The sequence below is a fragment of the Leucoraja erinacea genome, chromosome 34 (genome assembly GCF_028641065.1).
Source record: "Leucoraja erinacea ecotype New England chromosome 34, Leri_hhj_1, whole genome shotgun sequence".
Lineage (NCBI taxonomy): Eukaryota > Metazoa > Chordata > Chondrichthyes > Rajiformes > Rajidae > Leucoraja > Leucoraja erinaceus.
In genome coordinates this window covers 6,003,406-6,023,893 of record NC_073410.1, presented here as the reverse complement: position 1 = coordinate 6,023,893, position 20,488 = coordinate 6,003,406, and the positions used below count along the sequence as shown (strand labels likewise).

Below are 20,488 nucleotides of genomic sequence, written 5' to 3'. Positions count from 1 at the left end.
AGTCTGAAGAAGGGTTTTGGCCCGAAACGTTGCCTATTTCCTTCGCTCCATGGATGCTGCTGCACCCGCTGAGTTTCTCCAGCACTTTTGTCTACCTGCCATTGGCAAAATAATTGTTATGAGTCCATTAGATTAATTCAAAAGGCAAGCAAGTTTTCTTACCTATAAAGGAAAAGTACTAATTCTGAATGTTCGATAATTTTAGAATGGTAGGAGAGGGAAACAAAATTGTGCTTTCATTTTGACAAATAGTGCTATTAATAATATTGGGCTCAATACATGCACTTGGAATACAAGCAAATGGTAGGAAAGTGAGTTATGCAGAAGCCCCAGCCTTGATTGTATTGAACAGGGGAGAAAAATTTGAAGGCTGTCTAGGCTCTGACTCCTTCTAATGTCTGAAGGAGAAGCTGGGAACTGCGGATGCTGTTTTGAAAAACAGACACAAATCGCTGGAGGAACTCAGCGGGTCAGGCATCATCTTTGGAGAACAGGGATAGGTGTAATTTGGTCGGGACCCTCGTTCAGACTGATCAGTCTGAAGAAGAGTCCTGACCCGAAACGTCACCTATCCATGTTCTCTAGAGATTGCTACCTGACCTGCTGAATTACTCCAGCATTTTGTGTCTTTTTTATTCTTTCCAATGTCTTCCTGATTCCTTGTGAGAAGTAACTTCCTTCATCCCTAGGCAAGGAGGCTTTTAACCTTTTTGAGAAATACATCTTCATTTTAGTGTTTCGTGGAGGTTTAATAATGGTGGGATTTGTAAAAGGAAATATAATTGTAAATTCTTGAGCTCCCTTGTTGTGATACGGGTGTCTCTTGCACTGTTTGTCAATTAATATATCGGCTGACATTGGTTTGGTTTAGTTCAGTTTTGAGATACAGCGCGGAAATTGTATATCTCTAAACATTCAGCCCACCGAGTCCGTGCTGGCAAGCGATCTCCTACTTCACACTAACACCATCCTACACACACTAGAGATAATTTACAATTTTACCAAGCCAATAACCTGTACGTCTTTGGAGTGTGGGAGGAAACTGGAGATCCCAGAGAAAACCCACGCAGGTCACGGGGAGAACGTACAAACTCCGTCCGGACAGCACCCGTAGTCAGGATCGAACCCAGGTCTCTGGCGCTGTGAGGTAGCGACTCTACCGTTGAGCCACCATACTGGTTGTCAGAACAGGATTTTTATTTTTAACACGGTGTAATAAAAAAATAATTAAACCGAGCCAACTGTGATGATTGCATCTCTTGCAAATATTCTACCTATCAATAGATTGATGTGACAGTCACTGCATTATATTGATATTTTGTGGGCTGTTACGACATTAATGCCAGCCCACTATTGGGTTGTGTCTTATTGACTGGTGGAGTGCAATGTCAGCTTTGGTAGATGCAAATAATGGTATTAGTAGCTGCGTTGTACCAAATGTCAGCTTTTGTGCTTGGTACGTCGACTGGTTGTTGCGATCTGATCAAATGTATAATTATTAGTTGTTTTTGGAACAATTATCACAAATGGGGAGCAAATTGGAACTTGTTATTTGGAACTTCAAGCTTGCCATGAATAGATGTGACTCCTGTAGAACTATGATCCAAACTCTGAGATTGACTTCCTAAAATGCTAGTAAGCTGTACTGTCAATTCATTTCGGACCCGAAACATCACCTAATCCTTCACTCCATAGATGCTGCCTCACCTGCTGAGTTTCTCCAGCATTTTTGTCTGCTGTCAATTCGTTATGTCAGACTGATATACATGAGATCCCAATGCTGCAGCACTTTGATTTTAGAAGATTCATGTCCTTGTTTTCTTCTGTGAAATGAGATAAATGAGAGAGATTTCCTGCACTGTTGCCACTTTACATGTTCCTTTGAGAACATCTCAATGTGTTTGACTGCCAGTGAAGCGGAAATACAAAAAGAACTGCAAATAGTGGAAATCTGAAATGAACCAGAAATTGCTGGAAAAACCCAGCAGGTCGGGCAGTATCCATTGAAAGATAAACGTTTAACATTTCAGATTAGGAACCTTTCATATGAATTGTTATTTCAAAATAAATTAATGGGACAATTTATGAGCACTGGTATGTTGTGAGTTAAATGGAGCTTTGTTCCGCCCCCATCTATCTTCCAGCATCCTCCCCCCCCCCATCCACCATCAGTCTAAAGAAGCGTCCTGACCTGAAACATTGCTTATCCATGTTCTCCAGGGATGTTGCCTGGCCCGCTGAGATACTCCAGCACTTTGTGTCTAACCAACTCTGGTTATTCTCTAGGGGGCATGGAGGATATCATTCCCGCATTTTCCAACACGGGTTGCTCTCAAATTCCTTGAAGGACTGTGGAGAAGATGTTTCCACTGGTGGGAGAGTCTAGGACCAGAGGCTGCAGCCTCAGAATAAAAGGACGTACTTTTAGGAGGGAGATAAGGAGGAATATCTTTAGTCAGAGGGTGGTGAATCTGTGGAATTCATTGTCACAGAAGGCTGTGGGGGGCAAGTCAGTGGATATTTTTAAGAGAGAATCTAAAACAGATTCTTGGTTGGTATGTGTGTCGGGGGTTATGGGGAGAAGGCAGGAGAAATGGGTTGAGTGGGAGAGATAGATCACCCATGATTGAGTGGTGGAGTAGACATGATGGGGCAGCTCCTATCACTTGTGAATTTATGAAACCAACTGAAATGTGAGCATTCAACATGTTTGCTGCTCTTTGGTGGATGGGAGGCAGAGCATGTTCAAGCGTTAGCAGGGATGCGTTCTGATGAGACCATTCTGCAGGAAATGTGGCAGTTCCATGGAATGGAATTAGCTCCACCATTGAAAAGCAAAGCCCATGGCAAATGGAGATCGTGGCCACATGCTGGCACTCCAATATTAATCCAATTTTCAGACCGAGTGCCTTGTGAAGATGAGAAAAGCAATCTATAGAATCTCCATTATTTTTTTGTCTTTTGTACTTTAATTTTTTTAAATAAGCTATCCACACGTTCTTCTTATGTTGTTTTAAGATTCATTTTTGTGATGTGGGTGTTGTTAGCTGGGCCAGTAATTGATTTCAAATCCCTGTGTGCCCTTGTGTAGTTGAGCTATCTTGCTAATCTGCTGCTATTTCTGTGCATAAATTATTGCCACAGCACTTAGAAAGAGAGTTCCACGATTTTGAAGCAGTGCTGATGAAGGAAAGGTGATTTATTTTCAAATCCAGATGGTGTGAGACTTAGTTTAGAGATACAGACCCTTTGGCCCACCAAGTCCACGGCAACCAGCGATCCCCGCACTCTTAACACTATCCTACATTTACTAGGGGCAATTTACAATTTTACAGAACCCAGTTAACCTGCAAAACTGTACGTCTTTGGAATGTGGGAGGAACGTACAAACTCCCGTAGTCAGAATCAAAACCGGGTCTCTGCCGCTGTAAGGCAGCAACTCTACTGCTCTGCCACCATGCTGCCACTAATTCGCAGTGAGGGCATTCTGATTCACATGCTTTCCTTGCCCACCTAGATGGCAGAGGTAGCAGTGATGGAAGTTGTCAAGGTACATGCCCCAAATGTCTTTCAAGCTCCAGAGGTGATGCAGAAATCAAGCACGGCTTGTCATAAGATTTCCTGGATTTAGATTTGGGATAAACTGATTTGGTCCTTTGAGGAGGCAGCTAGGAGTGCATGTTACGTATTGAAAGTAATTAGGAATACAACATTGGGAAGGAAATTGCAAAGAATATTAATGTGTAAAGTAATTAGTCAACTGACCTCACTCCTCCACCACATTTCTTGTGGCATTGCTTAATGAGGATGGACTCCAGTGATGTATTTATAGTAGTAATTGAGAACAGCTCACGGACTTTCAAAGATGATTCATTTGCTGCGTGCAAACAAATATGTGCCAGCCGCTTTCTGATTTTTATGGATTCTGCTTTGGGGGCCCCCAAAGTTCGGTTGAGGTCCATGCCTGATTCCCACCTAATCGCAACACAACCTGGCATGTTTAGCGTCTACAGTTTGCAACTTTTCTTTACATGGATTTGACCTCCAGTTTAAAAATTCTCTGCAGCTGTTTGCCAGCTGTGTATTCACGTTCATAAGTGATAGGAGCAGAATTGGGCCATACGGCCCATCAAATCTACTCTGCCATTCAATCATGGCGGATCTATCTTGCTCTCTTAAGCCCATTCTCCTGCCTTCTCCCCATAACCCCTAACACCGGTACTAATCAAGAATTTATCTCTGCCTTAAAAATATCCATTGACGTGGTCTCCACAGCCATCTGTGGTAATGAATTCCACAGATTCATCACCCTCTGTCTTAAGAAATTCCTCCTCAACTCCTTCCTAAAGGAACATACTTTAATTCTGAGGTTATCTCCCACTAGTGGAAACATTCTCTCCGCATTTACTCTATCCATTGCATCTCCTGGCAACGTTGCTAACTAATCTTGCAGTGTGACTATGGGAATATAGGAATGCCATGCAATTATGTTACATGCTATAGAAATGCATGTGGTGTTTCCGCATAATGAAGTCGGTAAAAGTGAATTAATTCATTTGAAATTGATCAAAAACTTTGGTCCCTTTAATAGGTAGTCATGAATGTGAAAATTATTCATACCCAAAACCTTTTATAGATTAAAAAAAGAATGAGTCTGCCAGTAGATTGTAGTTTATAATCAGAGTTAAGTTCCATTATTTTACTTATCGCGCCTCTGAAGGATTTTCTGAATTGTATTCCAATTAATGCACTTTGATTTGCAGTATTTTGCCCTTCAGGATCAAGATTTAGATTGGCAAAATTAACCTTGTGCGGGCGTTAGGAAATCGCTTTGAGATTTATATTTTTGCTTTTCATCTTTATTAAATCATCTCGGCAATTATTCCTCAAACCCGCTCAAACAGACTTAATGGCCAGTAATTTTCTTGGTTTATGGAGCTTGCTGTGCACTAATTGGCTGCCCATTTTCTGCATTGGAACATGAGAAATAGAGGAAATAAACTGAGAGTCGACAGTTCAGTCCCTCGTGCCTGCTCTGCACTTCAGTAACCTCCTGGCTCATCTGGCCTTCTGCATCAGCAGTAATCCCTCCCTGCCTTCAATATCAAGTCTGTTGCTCTTAATCTTTTTGATACTGAAGTAGCGAACCTCCACAACTCTCTAGCTTAGGTGATCTCTGCACTATAGACTTTCCCCGTTGTCAAGAGTTATGGTGGAGTAGACTTGATGGGCCGAATTCTGCCCGGTTCACTTGTGAATGGAAACTTTATTCAGTAAAAGTGCTCGTTTTCCATCGTTTGACACCGTTGGCGGTGTGAAATACCATGGACCTTTCTTTATTGATGTACTTTTTCAGACCTGAGCTGTCATGTTGCCTCTATTCATCCAAAATCAGCAGTGACAGAGAGAAATATATTCTGAACCTTTTTGAAAGTCAAGAAGGCCACAGGAATTCATGGCCACAGCTTTTTCCCCACTAGTAAACGGTGAAGGCAGGACCACATTTTTGCACCATTGGTTTATTGATACAACCTTTTTAAAGACTAAGGAGTTTAGTTTAGAGATACAGCGTGGAAACAGGCCGTTCGGTCCACTGCGTCCATACCGACCAGCCATCCCCGCATATTATCACTATCCTACACACACTAGGGACAATTTACTGAAACCAAGCCAACAAACCTACAACCTGTTTGACTTTGGAATGAGAGATCTCAGAGGAAACCCACGCGGTCACGGGGAGAACGTACAAACTGCGTGCAGACAGCACGCGTAGTCGGGATCGAACCCGGGTCTCTGGCGCTGTAAGGCCACAACTCTACTGCTGCACCACCATGCTGCCTTTCTTCCATCTTACCTGATAAGTGAGGGGTGAATGGGTTGCAGTCTTGGAACCGAAAGGCATGTTTTCAACAAGAACAGAAAAACGGTGAAGGTTCATGTCACTTGAGTGTGATATGGAAAGTAGCTGTAATGAGTAGATGGAAAAATTGGGCTTTGTTCTTTTAGATACCATGAGAAGAACAAACAGACAAATTGGGCTAAGCCACAGTCACCCCAGGTGTGTGGAGTTTGATATTGTGCCTTTGACCATTGGTTCCGCAGGGGACTATGTCGTGTCCTCCCATATTGCAAAGACTGATGTGGCCTAGCACTGTAAATTGCCTCTTGTATTTAGGTGGTTGGTCGAGTCTGGTACGGGTTGATAGGAATGTGGTGAGAATAAAAGGGAGAAGTATAAGTTGATGTTTGATGGTCAGTGTGGGTTTAGTCAGCCTGTTTCCATGCTGTACCATGGATTCTGGTTTACTGGGATAAGCTGCATGTTCATTGTATCCTGGTAGCTGCAGTCTAACCCCTCTGAAGCAACCCACACATCTTTCCCAGCCCTTCTATAATGTTCCATCAATGAAACCCGGGACCTTTTTTTATTCTGCGTTAGCAAATACTTGCTTCCTGTGAGCTAATTCTGTTCTTCCCTTAGTAGGTCTCTGTGATGCCTTGTCTAACGGCCACGGTTGATGCTAATGTATCATTTACCTCTGCCGACATGTAGCAGATGGGTAAAATGGTCCTCTCCTGCTTCTTTCAAAGTGCGTTACTGCCAGTGAAGTACTCAGTGCAGTGGCTGCTGTGATATGGAAAATTGAGCAACCATATGTATGCAGCCACTGACTTCAGAAAGAAATAATGAGCAAAATTTGATTTAGTAATATTGATGGATAGATAATGATAGGATTAATCTGCAGTTTCTCTTGAAAAACATGACCTAAGATCTTTTATGCAAATCTGAAGGGGGGCACAAACCTCAGTGGAGTTTGAAGTACCAAATGTTGTTTAAGAATCTGCATGTTTATCTTTAGCTAATGAAGCCACGTCGAAAGATTCAGCACAGTATCAATGCTCCGTTAAGTGTAGGAAGGAAATGTAGATGCCGGTTTACACCAGAGATGGACACAAAATGCTGACGTCACTCAGCGGGACAGGCAGCATGTCTGGAGAGAAGGAATGGGTGATGTTTCGGGTCGAGAAGACTGAAGAAGTGTCTCGATCCGAAATGTCACCCATTCCTTCTTTCCAGAGATGCTTTTTGTTTTTATCTTCAATGTTCCGTTACATTAGCCTCAAATTTTGATCACAAAATTGTGTCTTGAACCTACAATGTTGTGACTCTGAAACAAGAAAAGCACCAGTTGTTTTGGCTTGATGCAATTACTATTGGAAGGCTGTTTATAACGGCGATTACATTGCCTCCTGTAGGTTTAGCGGGTGCATTGGTCTTTTATTTGCACATTGTTGCTTTACGACTAGTCTGAAAGCATTAGCATTGGGAGAGCAAGTCAGATTAAATGCAAGAGTCTTTAAGGTCAAGTTTGATCGCAGAAGCCACTGACTCAGAGGAAAGAATGCAACTGATGAGCCAAACTCAATGCAAAATGCCTTTTTAAGTAATGACATGGCCTGAGTGAATCTTGTGATCATGTAAAGAGTGCACACTGGTACATTGCTGGGATTCTTTGGGTTATAATCAAGGATGTTTGCTACTATTGCGCAGGGAAGAACTGCAGATGCTGGTTTAAATCGAATGATTCAGCACAGGATCAATGCTCCATTAAGTGTAGGAAGGAAAGGTAGATGCTGGTTTACACCAGAGATGGACACAAAATGCTGAAGTAACTCAGCGGGACAGGCAGTATATCTAGAGAGAAGGAATGGGTGACATTTCGGGTCAATACTGAAGTCTGAAGAAGGGTCTCGACCCATCCTTCTCTCCAGAGATGCTGCCTGGCCCGCTGAGTTACTCCAGCTTTTTGTGTCTATCATGTTTGCTACTATTGATGACTTAAGACTTTTGCTGATAACTTTGCTTCAAACTTTGGAGTGAAACTTTATGATGCACATGCTAAACTGGGATCATTAACCCCAGACTTGGTTAACCTCTTGCTTCCAGCCAACAAGGTGATGGTAAATGATGTGCAACCAGCAATGTTCCATGCTGGTTAATGATGCTTGAAGGAATAACGACCAAGCTCTTTGGCTGTTCATCTCATTCTGTAATGTTTCTCTCATAGCTGGGAATATTTGCAAATGTCTTTGCAGGACTAAAAACAAAACATGCTGGAAATACTCAACAGGTCAGGCAGCATCTGAGGATAGAACATTAAAAAAAATAAGCAGGAGTTGCCATTCAGCCCATCGCCTCTTTTCCAAGATCTTGGCAGATCTTTCATTCCCGTGCCACTTTCCTGCATGAACCTAATTTCGTTAGATTCCTCAATATCTAATAGCTTTTGGTATCTGTCTTGAATATTCTGAGTGATGAACCCTGCACAGCCTCTTGACTAGCAAATTTCAAAGATTAATAGTCCGCTCTGCCTCCGGTTGACCTGATTGTATTTGAGACGGTAACTGTTGCTTCCAGAGGTTGTGCATAATTGCAAGATGATATATCTATTCCAACTCTCTCGCAATAAAAGCTTGCTGTGCTGCATGTTAACCATAAGCGATATGGGCATAAGTAGACCCAATGCCCTCTGAATAGCGAGAGACTGGCACCTTTTAACCTCTCACCATTTATTTTCCTTTCTTCTGAAGTGGATGACTTCATAATATTCCATCTGCCGTGCCTTTGCCCAGTTACTTAAACAATACTGAGCTTCTTCTTGAAACCTCTGAATCCTCCTCACTGCCTCCATGCCAAACTCTACATCAGCCCAGCACTCTCTGAGCCAAATTGGATATACATCATCTGATTCCTTCAAAGATAGACACAAAAAGCTAGAGTAACTCAGCGGGACAGGCAGCATCTCTGGAGAGAACTAATGGGTGACGTTTCGGGTTGAGACCCTTCTTCAGACTGTTTCTGATCTGATTCCTTCATCCAGTTATGAGCTGCTGAGCCCCCCTATATTGATCACTGCAATGTCTCTCTGGCCACAGCCTGGTAACCCCCCCAAAATAATCTTTATTCATGCTCTTTCTATCCAGTAGCAACAGTAACAGCAATCCACAGCATGTTGTCCAGCAAAGAAGTCTGAAGCAGGGTCACGACCCGAAACGTCACCTATTCCTTTTCGCCAGAGGTGCGGCCTGTCCCGCTCAGCTACTGCAGCATTTTGTGTCCACCAATCTCGAAGGGCCTGTTTCCGTGCTGTATCTCTGAAAATAAAACTAAAAACTAAAACATAACTTTATTTAATCACATCACCACAGCTTCCAAGTCCACATTCTGTATGTAATGTTTTTGACATAAAGAAACCATTAACTTTTCAGGTTGATCACCTTTAATCAGAACTGATACAAAGTTGGAACTTTTAACAATAAAATGTAAGATACGGAGGAAGTGGGGCAGGGTAGCGAGGGGTATAAAAGAAAGATATGCAAATTGGGCAAAAGTAGGAGAGATTAAATTAAATAACAAACTTTTTGAAAGAACATTTCCTCCTTGCGACCCTCATCCAATGGCACTAATTGACCGTTTAACGATCAGATTTATGGGCTACATTTTTAAGGGTTCCAGGTTGATCGGCCTGGTCTGCTGAGTTCAGGCCTGGAGATTTGACAGGCCTGGAGATTTGGATCTCAACGCCCGCTGCTTGTGAGGGCTACAATCTTTGGTTCATTCACCCGTGCATTTGGGAGTCAGGCCTTATGTGTCCAGTGATGTTGCAGCCACAATGATTGTTCCTTTGCTATGGGGGAGTGTTCATTGTACCTAATCTCTATCGCACTAAAACTCCTTTCATTGATTTGCAGGTGTGCCAGAGGTTTCCGGTGTGGAATAATCAGCGGGTGTTGTACTGCTCCAGTACCTCTCTACCTGCCAGCGGTGAGTAGCACCAACATCTCTTGTGAATACGGGCCGCGATCTCGCTTCTTGAAAGATCCCCCTGTGATTGTTCGTGTGACTTGCGCAAACAGAGGCGACGCTGCCGAGCGCCAGTTCAGGAAACTGCTCAGATAGATCAACAACACATAATTACCCAGCGACTTTCATGTAGGAAGATATCCCAAGAGCTTGACAGATAGCATGAACTGTAGCATCACTATGCCTTGGCAGGGTTAGAAGATAAACTGAGAGTACAGACGTCATTTAAAGATTCACTTAATAGAAGAAAATACAATGGTTTACAATTTGTTCTACAAACTGATGCAAATTGCCCTCTCTTGCACTAGTTGGACAGCACCTCCAGTAGTGGGAGTGTTTAATTACATGGGCCACATTTTATGCAGCTGCTATAATGTATAACAAATAACAAACTGCTGGAGGAACTCAGTGGGACGGGCAGCAACTGTAGAGGGAAAAGATTAAACAACATATTGAGATAGGGGCGCTTCTTCAGACTGATGGTGGGGAGATAGGTGAGGGGAAAGGTTGGGACAAGAGCTAGCATGTGATGGGGGGATTGAGGTGAGGAGAAGTTGATAGAGCAGATGTCAGTTGGGAGGGAGGTAGTGGACGTAGAGATGAAGGCTGGAGGGGAGGGAAGGCTAAAGCAGGCAAATGGTGGAATCTGATCAGGGAGCCATACCAGAGGAAGGGTTCCTTGGCTGAAGGGAACGGTGAGGGGCGAAGGTGGGTTGCTCGATTGTAATCATGTATTGTCTTTCTGCTGACTGGTTAGCATGCAGCAAAAGCATGTCACTGTCCCACGGTACACGTGACAATAAACTAAACTCGGGGGGGGGGGGGGGGGGGGGGGGGTTGGGAATTAGCTAAAATTGGAGAATTCAGTGTTCATGCTGTTAGATTGTCGGGATAATGCAATAATGTTGACATTGAGACACCTGGAAATAAATGCACAAAGAAAAAGAAAATTGATGGCTCCTAAAATCTGCGTATCAAAATGGCATTAATACTTGAAGACACTGAAGTCGGTCTGAAGAAGGGTCTCGACCTGAAACGTCACCTATTCCTTCACTCCATAGATGCTGCCTCACCTGCTGAGCTTCTCCAGCATTTTTGTCTACCTTCTGAAGTGTTGCTCAGTGTGTTTTGATTTTAGCCAGTGGTGATAATGGGGTACTTGTTCTGAAGAAACCTGGAATAATATTTTCAAACTGCTTTTGAATAAAATGTAACCCATGAAATACATTATATTAAAACTGAGAATGCTGGAAACACTCACTCTGTGGAAAGAGAGGGGGTGATATTTTGGGTCCCAGACCTATTGGACCCAAAACATTAACTGTTTTTCCCTCCATGGATGCTGCCAGACCTTCTGGGTGGTTCCACAATTTTGTATTTTTTTAATATGACTTAAAGCATCTTCAGTTTTATTTTTCATTTATGCATGGATTATATAAACCCTTACAATATCTCTCATTAGTTAAGTCTAATGGTCTGACCTCTTGACTTTTGACCAAGAAGCTATGAGGAAAGATAGCAGTCTGACACTGTACCAATCTACATCCCACCCCTGACAATAAGTTCCCCGCATGTAGGAAGGAACTGCAGATGCTGGTTGAAATCGAAGATGGACACAAAAACCTGGAGTAACTCAGCGGGATAGGCAGCGTCTCTGGAGAGAAGGAATGGGTTGAGACCCTTTTAATAAGATCCAACTTTCGTCTTTGCCATTTAGTTCCACCTCTGAGTATTTTCTGGCCCAATAACATGGTGATAATCTATGCTTGTACACCTCTGGTTCCTGGAGTATTCCCTTTTCCCCATTATTCCACCCCCTTCAGCCTTCTGCCATCTTTGCTTAAACTGGAATTCCCTCTCCCTTTTTTAAGGTGGGTCTTAAACCCATTGTCTTTTATTGTTATTTTGGTTAACGGCACTAATACTTTGTATTGTGTCGTTAATTTGTGAATGTCCTCGTGAAAAAGACGCAAATTGCTGGAGTAATTTATCAGGCAACTGAACCATCCTATCACCAACTAGAGAGCGATCCTGACCTATCATCTACTTCATTGGAAACCCTTCAACTATTTGTAATCCTGCTTCACTGGACTTCATCTTGCACTAAACGTTATTCTGTTTTATCCGGTATCTGTACACTGTGGACGGATTGATTGTAATCATGTATTGTCTTCTGCTGACTGGATAGCAGGCAACAAAAAAAGCTTTTCACTGTACCTCGGTACACATGACAATACACCAAACTAAACTAATTGATAAGCCAAACCAAACTAACTCTGAGTCAGGCAGCATTTCTGGAAACTGTAGATGGGTGATATTTCAGATCGGGACCCATATTCAGACATGAAACGTTACCTGTCCAATGTTCACCATAGATGCTGCCAGACTTGCTGAGTTAATCCAACACTTTGTCTCTTTTTTTATAAACTAGCATCTTCAGTTCCTTGTTTCTGCTGTCTTCATGTTCTCTTGAAACATCTTGGGATATTTTGATGATGTTAAATGTGTGTTACAAAGGTAATATTTGTTTGCATGGAGGTTCTGTGTTCGGTGTGATAAACAGGCAAGCAATCCCCGTTCATTGAAAACGGTGTGTGGGGGAATAAATGATTTGTGTAGTATTTTCTCAGCAATCCTTTCACATCAATTTACCAGTTGTATGTACAGAAGGAAGTGAAAATAATGAGTTTCCTGCTTTAGAAGTTAAGGTTGGGGGAACTGAAAAAATATTTATTTTTCTCCTGACCTGCCAGTTTTGTGTTGCCTTCAAAGGGAACTGTGTATCTATTCATCTCTCAGTTTATTTAGTCGCCATCTGTCATATGCTACAATATTTACACCGTACCTTGGTTCTCTTGCAACCTTCCCTTACCCAGTTGTTGGCTTGTTTCAGTGACCTATCACTATAGGGACCAGCGGCTCAAAGGGACTTGGGATTAGTGTGTAGGCTGTTAATATCCCACCGAATGATGCAGGATTTATTCCAAGTGCCTCCCTTCGTATCCAGAGTGCTGAAATATCAAAGAGGACCAACTGGTGGTACAGCATTACAAACCCCCGTCCCGCCTATGCCTGGGGAACCCTGTTCCACCTTACGTTGAGAAGTTCTGGTGATCGCAGCATGGCAAGGAAAATATTGTCCTTGGAAGGCAGAGGGTATAGATTTGCCGCAATGATACCGGACTCCAAGGGTTGAGTAATTTAATAAGTTTGGATAGTATTATATGGAATTTAGAAGGCTATTGATAATCTGATTGCTTTCATACTATCAAGGGATATTTGGTGGATGGGAGAGCAACTATTTGTATGGATTAGGATGTCTCAGACCAGATGGCATAGCCAAAAGGTTGGAGCCAGGGCTGTCAAGAGTGAAGTTGGGGACCTTTGTGAGAAGGTGGTAGAGATGTAGAAGTCTCTTCCACAATTGATACACGGACAATTGTTCAATCTTATCAGTATTGGTTTATTATTGTTACGTGCACCAAGATACAGTGAAAAACTTTATTTTGCATTCTTCATAAGCTCACGTGACAAGAACAGAATTAGGCCATTCGGTCCATCAAGTCTACTCCACCATTCAATCAAGGCTGATCGATCTCTCCTCGTAACCCATTCATTCTCTTGCCTTCTCCCCATAACCACTGACACTCGTACTAATCAAGAATCTATCAACTTTGCCTTAAAAATATCCGTTGACTTGGCCTCCTCCAATATTGACATTTTCTTCATAAAATCTAAGCAGGGAATATCCCGTGCTGGTAAACATAGAAACATAGAAAATAGGTGCAGGAGTAGGCCCTTCGATAGCAATAGGTAAGGATCATGGCTGACCCTTCAAAACCAGCACCGCCATCCTCATATAATGATCATGAAACTCTGAGGCCATGAGTAGATGAAATCAGTACAGTTTACCGTCCTCGGGCGCTGTCTGTCTGCATCTTCTCTCTATATCTGCCTTGATCCCATGAAAGGTTAGTTTGGTCGCTGAGGTACATCAGTCCGGAATGAGTAGAATGTACGGAGATTACAAGCTCACAGATGCCATTGTCAGTGTACAGTACAGAGACAACGGTTCTCCCCAGCGTCCTCGGGCGCTGTCAGGGGGGAGGGGGGGGGGGGAGGGGGGGGGGGGGGGGGGGGTGGAGTCTGCACCTTCTATAGAGTTCTGCGTGGCTGCTTTCAGCAACGGAGAGACCTGGGTCCCAGATGCTTCCTCTTGGGGTGAGAGCATCCTCCGCGGAAGCGCTTGCTTTGGACAGACTCAATGGAGGGGAGCGTTAGTTGGGCAATTTTCACCACCCTCTGCAATGCTGTGACAGATAGTACATCATACTGGATGCAGTTGGTAAGGTTGCTCTCGATGGGCAATGTACGGAGATTAGGAACAGATGGATCAGTCTCCTCAGTAAATGAGCGTTTGTTGGTTGGTACAAGAGACACAGTGGGAACCTGAAGCTGAAGGTCCCAGTGCGTTTGATGATACATGGAGTTCAGTGACGTTGCAACTTTACCAGTTTTGATGATACATGATAGGGTTGCAACTTTACCTTGATAGGGTTGTTTGATTGAAAGATACAGTGTGGAAACGGGCCCTTGGGCCCATCAAATCCATGCTGACCATCGATCACCCGTTCACACTAGTTCTACGTTATCCCACATTCTCATCTACTCCCAAGGGGCGATTTACAGCGACTAACTACCATTTCTTTGGGATGTGGGAGAAACCCGGAGGAAACAGACGTGATCGTGGGGAGAACATGCAAACGCCACACAGACAGCATCCGAGGTCAGGATCAAATGCTGTCATAAGTGATAGGAGTAGAATTAGGCCATTCAGCCCATCAAGTCTACTCTGTCATTCAATCATGGCTGATCCATCTCTCCCTCCTAACCCCATTCTCCTGCCTTCTCCCTATAACCTCTGACACCTGTACTAATCAAAAATCTATCTATCTCTGCCTTAAAAATATCCACTGACTTGGCCTCGACAGCCTTCTATGGCAAAGAATTCCACAGATTCACTGCCCTCTGACTAAAAAGATTTCTCCTCGTCTCCTTCGTAAAAGAACATCCTTTAATTGTACGGCTATGACTAGTCCTAGACTCTCCCACTAGTGGAAGCATCCTCTCCACATCCACTCTCTCCAAGCCTTTCACTATTCTGTATGCTTCTGAGCTATGAGACTGCAGGTTTAACATCTGAACGAGAACGAGGACCACCTGGTGACAATGTGGGAAGCACTGATCAGCTGGAGCCTCATGAACCAGTACAAGGACGACTCTGCCAGCAGTCAGCACTTGTGCATTAGCCATGTCGCACCACATTAGCAGAATAATCTAAATTAATAGCATGCTTCATGGCATCCCAGATGTAACATAATTTGAACGGTGGGTTGTCAGTGATGCTGAAACTTGTACAGTTTGAGGCATTTTTATCCACTTGACTTTGAAGGCTACGACACAGTGGGCTAGTCATGTGATTGATGTTGGCAGTGATCCAACCGCACACTTGGAGCTTCTTTCATTCATTTACTTTTTATATTGTCTGTTGCGTCTCTTACTTTTATTGTTTCTTTCCTCTCTGTCCACTTTTCCACCTCTTGCCCCACTGTCATCACTATTTTGTAACCTCCCCCACGTGTGTGGTGTGTGTGTGTGTGGTGTGTGGGTTGTGTGTGGTGTGTCTCTTTTTTTCCCTCTCCCTCATGGGTGTAAATCTGCTAACCGTATTATGTTTCACCATGAGCAGAGGGACAGCATTGGCTTGTAGCTGCTGCTTGAAGCAGGGCCAGGGTGCCGCTGTGTGTTTGCTTTATCCGTGGTACTTGATACGGTTCAAACGGGAGACGCGTGGAGAAGCAGAGTTTGGGAATGTGGCCAGTTACCTGTCAAGTGGACGGATACTCTGCTCCCGATGACCTGTACCCGATGGGACTTCAGGTACCACCTGCGTATCCATGCCGATGTGGAGATTGGCATGCACTCTGTGTTCTGGAAACGGCTTTGAGCGAACGAGCATCTTTGACAGGCTTGACAAGGCTGGGCTACAGAGCTGCCATCTGTCTCTATACAGAGTCTGTTGCTCCAACTGGCTGTGTTTCAGCCACTTGCTGAGAGATCAGAGGATGGGTTACCACTGGTATTGTTTTAATTTGCAATTTATTGTAAGATGCTTACACTGTGAGGCGCACACAGTCCTGAGCAACAGCAGTAACTCCAATTTGTAAGCTGTTTTCAATAAAGCAAAAAAAATAGTTTGTATCGGGTAATTCCAATGTGGTATTGGGGCAGATAATCAAAAATTTGTTCAAGGAGTGACCACCTTAAAGAAGAGTGGTCGTGGCAGATGTACGAATGTGGAGCGATTTTAAAAGCAGTAACCTCCTGGTTATGTTGGTGGACTAGCATCCAGATGCGCGCTCCATTTTAGTTCAGCGACCCTGCATGGAACAGGCCCTTGCGTACACCGAGACCACGCTGACCATTGATCACCCGTTCACACTAGTTCCACATCAGTTTCTCATCCATTTCCTACACGTTTGGGGCAATTAAGTTGCAAAACTCTCGGGTGTTTGGGATGTGGGAGGAAACTAGACGGGTTATTTGGAAAATTATGTTCAGATCCCACCGTGTCTCTCAGGAAATTCAAGTGAATCTGAGGAGAAAACAGACTATGGAGGAATGTTACAAAATTTTGAGATTTAAAAAATCAAGCCTGTAATTTATCCCATCAGATAAAGCATAAAAAGAACTTTAATTTGGTACCTAATTCACTTTCATATCTTCAGTATTAAAAAAGTTATGGCCATTCTCATACTCGGAAATTAGCATCTTGTTCCCTTTTGCTTTTCCATTGACTCAACACAAAAGCTGTGATCGAGGACAGTCAATTGACATAAAAGCCCATAACTTTCTTAAAAAATAAGAGAACTGAATGAAATGTTCAGTTATTATAAATTGAAGCATTCTGAAATAAATATGAAACATCTTACTTGGATGACCTGAAATTAAAACATATAATTAGTTAGTTACCTAATTGTAGCTAATTACAAAATTGACCGTTGTGACGGAAATAGTAATAAACACCCAGACTGCCTTGAAAATTCAAAAATGTGATATTCTCAAGATCAGAACTTTAATATTATTGTATTATATGCTGTAAGTCCGTAACAGATGGGTAAATAAATTACAATTTCTAGCAAAAGACCAGATCTTTATGGAGAAGATCAGTTGCTAGCTGGTACATTGGCATATCATAATCAGTAGCATCATCATACTCCTCAGATTGTAACCAATAAGCAACTCTGTACACCTTGTTTTTCCTCAAATTTTTAATTTTGGCATTGTAAACTACATGTTTTTGTGCTTCAAACCACGCATGACATGCCTTTCTGTCCACTACTTTCCCATTAAGAATGTCCTGTAGATCATCACATTTGGAGTAGTCCAAATCCGGATAATCTCTGCGAATGCTGTCTAAATCAGTCTCTTTTGCTGGGCATTTGGATTGACAATTTTGCATTTCTTCTTCAGAGACATCTGTTTAAAATGTAAAGAGAAAAAAAAACACTGAACAGTATTAACAGAAACAAGTTATTATTTGCAGTTTTAGAAATAAAGGTAGAAATGATAAAGTTAAACGTTAAAACAAATAGTAAATACCACAAAAAATTCATATTCATCAGTTTCATCGTCAATTAAATTAACTAATTAATCCATCTAAATTCAATTACTAGATCTAAATATCTATTCATTTCTTGACAAAAGGCTAAACATTTTAAATAGCCTAAGTATCCAAATAACAAACTGATCCCATTCGCACAAGAATTCACAGTATAACGTGTCATGAATTTATGCTAAATGGAAGGAATGTTTAATTCCCATAAATTAATCCAGAAACATCCACTCTCAAGATAATCAAAATCATTATTTTTCGCACAATACATCTGACTAAAACTGTACTGTGGATATTTAGTATGAAAATATTGATCATGGATAGACCATAACCAAAAATATAGATTATTTAGATGTTCTTATGACATAATTCTGCAAAAAAAAATAATGAATTTGATTATCTTGAGAATGGATGTTTCTGGATTGTGATTGATTGGAATGTGGCCGCTGCCATGATTTAAGCCCCGATATCGGCAGGCAATTCGTATGGGGGCCTAAATAACATTTTTTCGCATCATTAGATTAAAATGAAGCCACACCAAAAAGCAAGATAATATGTTAAATAAACGACACACCTTTTGTTTTGTCCTGCAATTGCGATCCGTGATGTTGAAGGCGTTAGAAGTCGCGTTTATCTTCAATCCAGCGATGCTCTCGTCCAGCAATTTTTAAAAAAAGCGGGAACAGAAGCGCGAACGATTTTTTTTCATCAGCTAGCAGCCTGAGGAAATCCCTCTCCGACAACCAAAACAAACCATAATTTTAATCCCGCCCCCCCCTCTCCCTCAGAACCTCTTGAATCTCACGCACAGGCAGCGGGCAGATCTGGAGCGCCACCGATGGTAGGTTTTGTAACAACGCTACTGTATGAAGACTGGGTATCGTTAAAGTATTGGATTGTTATATATGCCCTTGTGGTCAGTGTCATTTAGTGAAGTAAATCTAGAAGTAAAGCCCAACCAACAAGTTACTCCTGATATCCATCTCTGGTTGACAGGCTGTGCTTAGTTGGGATAGTGCAGGAATCGATGCCGGGATGCTAATATTCAGGGTCTATTTCGACAGTGTGGCTGAGAAGCCCAAATGTGTGATTTGCTGATGACTTGAACTAAGTAGGAATAGTTTCCTTGGTGAATATTTGGAATTCTCTACCCAGGAAGGGCTGATGAGGATCATTTATTGATTGCCCAGACCATTTATTGATACATTTATGCTTGACAGAGGAACCAATGAATTTGGGGAGCAGATGAGAAAATAATGTTGAAGTAAAGGTTCAGATCTTATTGCAAGCAGTCCGGGCTTAAGGGTTAAATGTGTTTTCTAGTCCTTCCATTGAAGTTCTTCATTGCAGCCCATTCTTATCATTTTCCTTTCCCCTCTCTCCACAGATGTAACTGTCGCCTACCAGAACGGGTTACCCGTTCTCTCTCTCAATCTACCATCGCGGCGAGAACGTTGTCAGTTCACCCTGAGGCCCATCTCAGACTCTGTTGGGATTTTCCTGAAACAGCTACAGGCGGAGGACAAGGGCATTGACAGAGTGGCCATCTACACTCCAGGTACATCACCAGCCTTGGGAGCCGAACCTGCACACAGTCAACTGGAATGTTTTAGCTTGTTTAGTTTAGTTTATAGGTACTGCACGGAAACAGGCCCTTCGGCCCACCGAGTCCGTGCTGACCAGCGATCCCCGCACATTTACACTATCCTACACACACTAGGGCCAATTTACACTTATACTAAGCCAATTAACCTACAATCCTGTACGTCTTTGGTGTGTGGGAGGAAACCAAAGATCTCGGAGAAAAACCCACGCGGTCATGGGGAGAACGTATAAATTCCGTAGAGATGGCACCCATAGTCGGGATCGAACCCGGTTCTCCGGCGCTGTAAGGCAGAAAACTCTGCCGCTGCGCCACCGTGCCACCCTCTTCAATAGTTACTGACTTAAAGAACATACTCAATTAAAGGCTTACGAAGGAACTGCAGATGCTGGAACAATTGAAGGCGGACAATGCTGGAGAAACTCAGCGGGTGAGGCAGCATCTATGGAGAGAAGGAATAGGCGACGTTCCGGTTGGGGAAGGCAGGAGAAGGGGGGTTGAGAGGGAAAGATAGATCAGCCGTGATTGAACGGCGGAGTAGACTTGATGTGAAATGACTAGGTCTGAAGAAGGGTCTCGCCCCAAAACATCACCCATTCCTTCTCTCCAGAGATGCTGCCTGTCCCGCTGAGTTACTCCAGCTTTTTGTGTCTATCGACAGAATAGACCTGATGGGCCGAATGGCCTAATTCTGCCGCTGTAACTTATGAATGCTCGGTCCATACTGCAACCACTTTGCTGCCATGGCCTTAGTCTCCCATGCTTGGTTTGGGATGGCGAGGGTGGAAGGTCTGTCTACTGATTATTGTGCCACCCTGGCATGCTGTGTGCTCTCAACGCTCCATTTCTGTTCCCTCCCGCAGATGGAAATCGAATAGCTGCATCAACAGGAATCGATATTCTACTTCTTGATGACTTCAAGTTAGTGATAAATGATGTGACACACCATGTGCAGCCACCAAAGAGAGGTACGAGATCTGTCCAGGTTGACGTAATTCAACTCATCGCTGGCGATAATCCACATTTAACTCCGCAGCCATCAGCATTCATTCCTGGAGAACCTTGCACTGACGTCTCAGTTTAAGTTGGAATTTTATACTGTTAAACATTAGAAAATATATCGGGTTACCTTATAGGAGTAGTAACAAGCAACATTTTGAAATGAGCTACATAGGCAGATATTGGGGTGGGTTTAATCCAAACCCTGGTTAAAAAGATAGCTTTATGTAGTATTCTTAGTGGCATGAGGGAATGGAGAAGAGGTTTGGTTTGGAGGGGATGCCTCACAAAGTGATAGAAACTGAGGGGACTATGTCAACACAGGTCAAGAAAGCCAATGCCAAGT

The 20,488-nt window shown here is 42.9% G+C and overlaps 1 protein-coding gene across 1 annotated transcript in view; it reads left to right on the top strand.

Annotated features, from left to right (window-relative positions):
• mcu (mitochondrial calcium uniporter) overlaps nucleotides 1–20,488 on the top strand; it is a 106,774-nt gene that overhangs the window by 74,751 nt on the left and 11,535 nt on the right. The window contains exons 2-4 of the mRNA XM_055661735.1: nucleotides 9,754–9,826; nucleotides 18,928–19,098; nucleotides 20,007–20,111. Coding sequence (XP_055517710.1) covers nucleotides 9,754–9,826; nucleotides 18,928–19,098; nucleotides 20,007–20,111 — 349 coding nt within the window. The remainder of the gene's footprint in view (nucleotides 1–9,753; nucleotides 9,827–18,927; nucleotides 19,099–20,006; nucleotides 20,112–20,488) is intronic.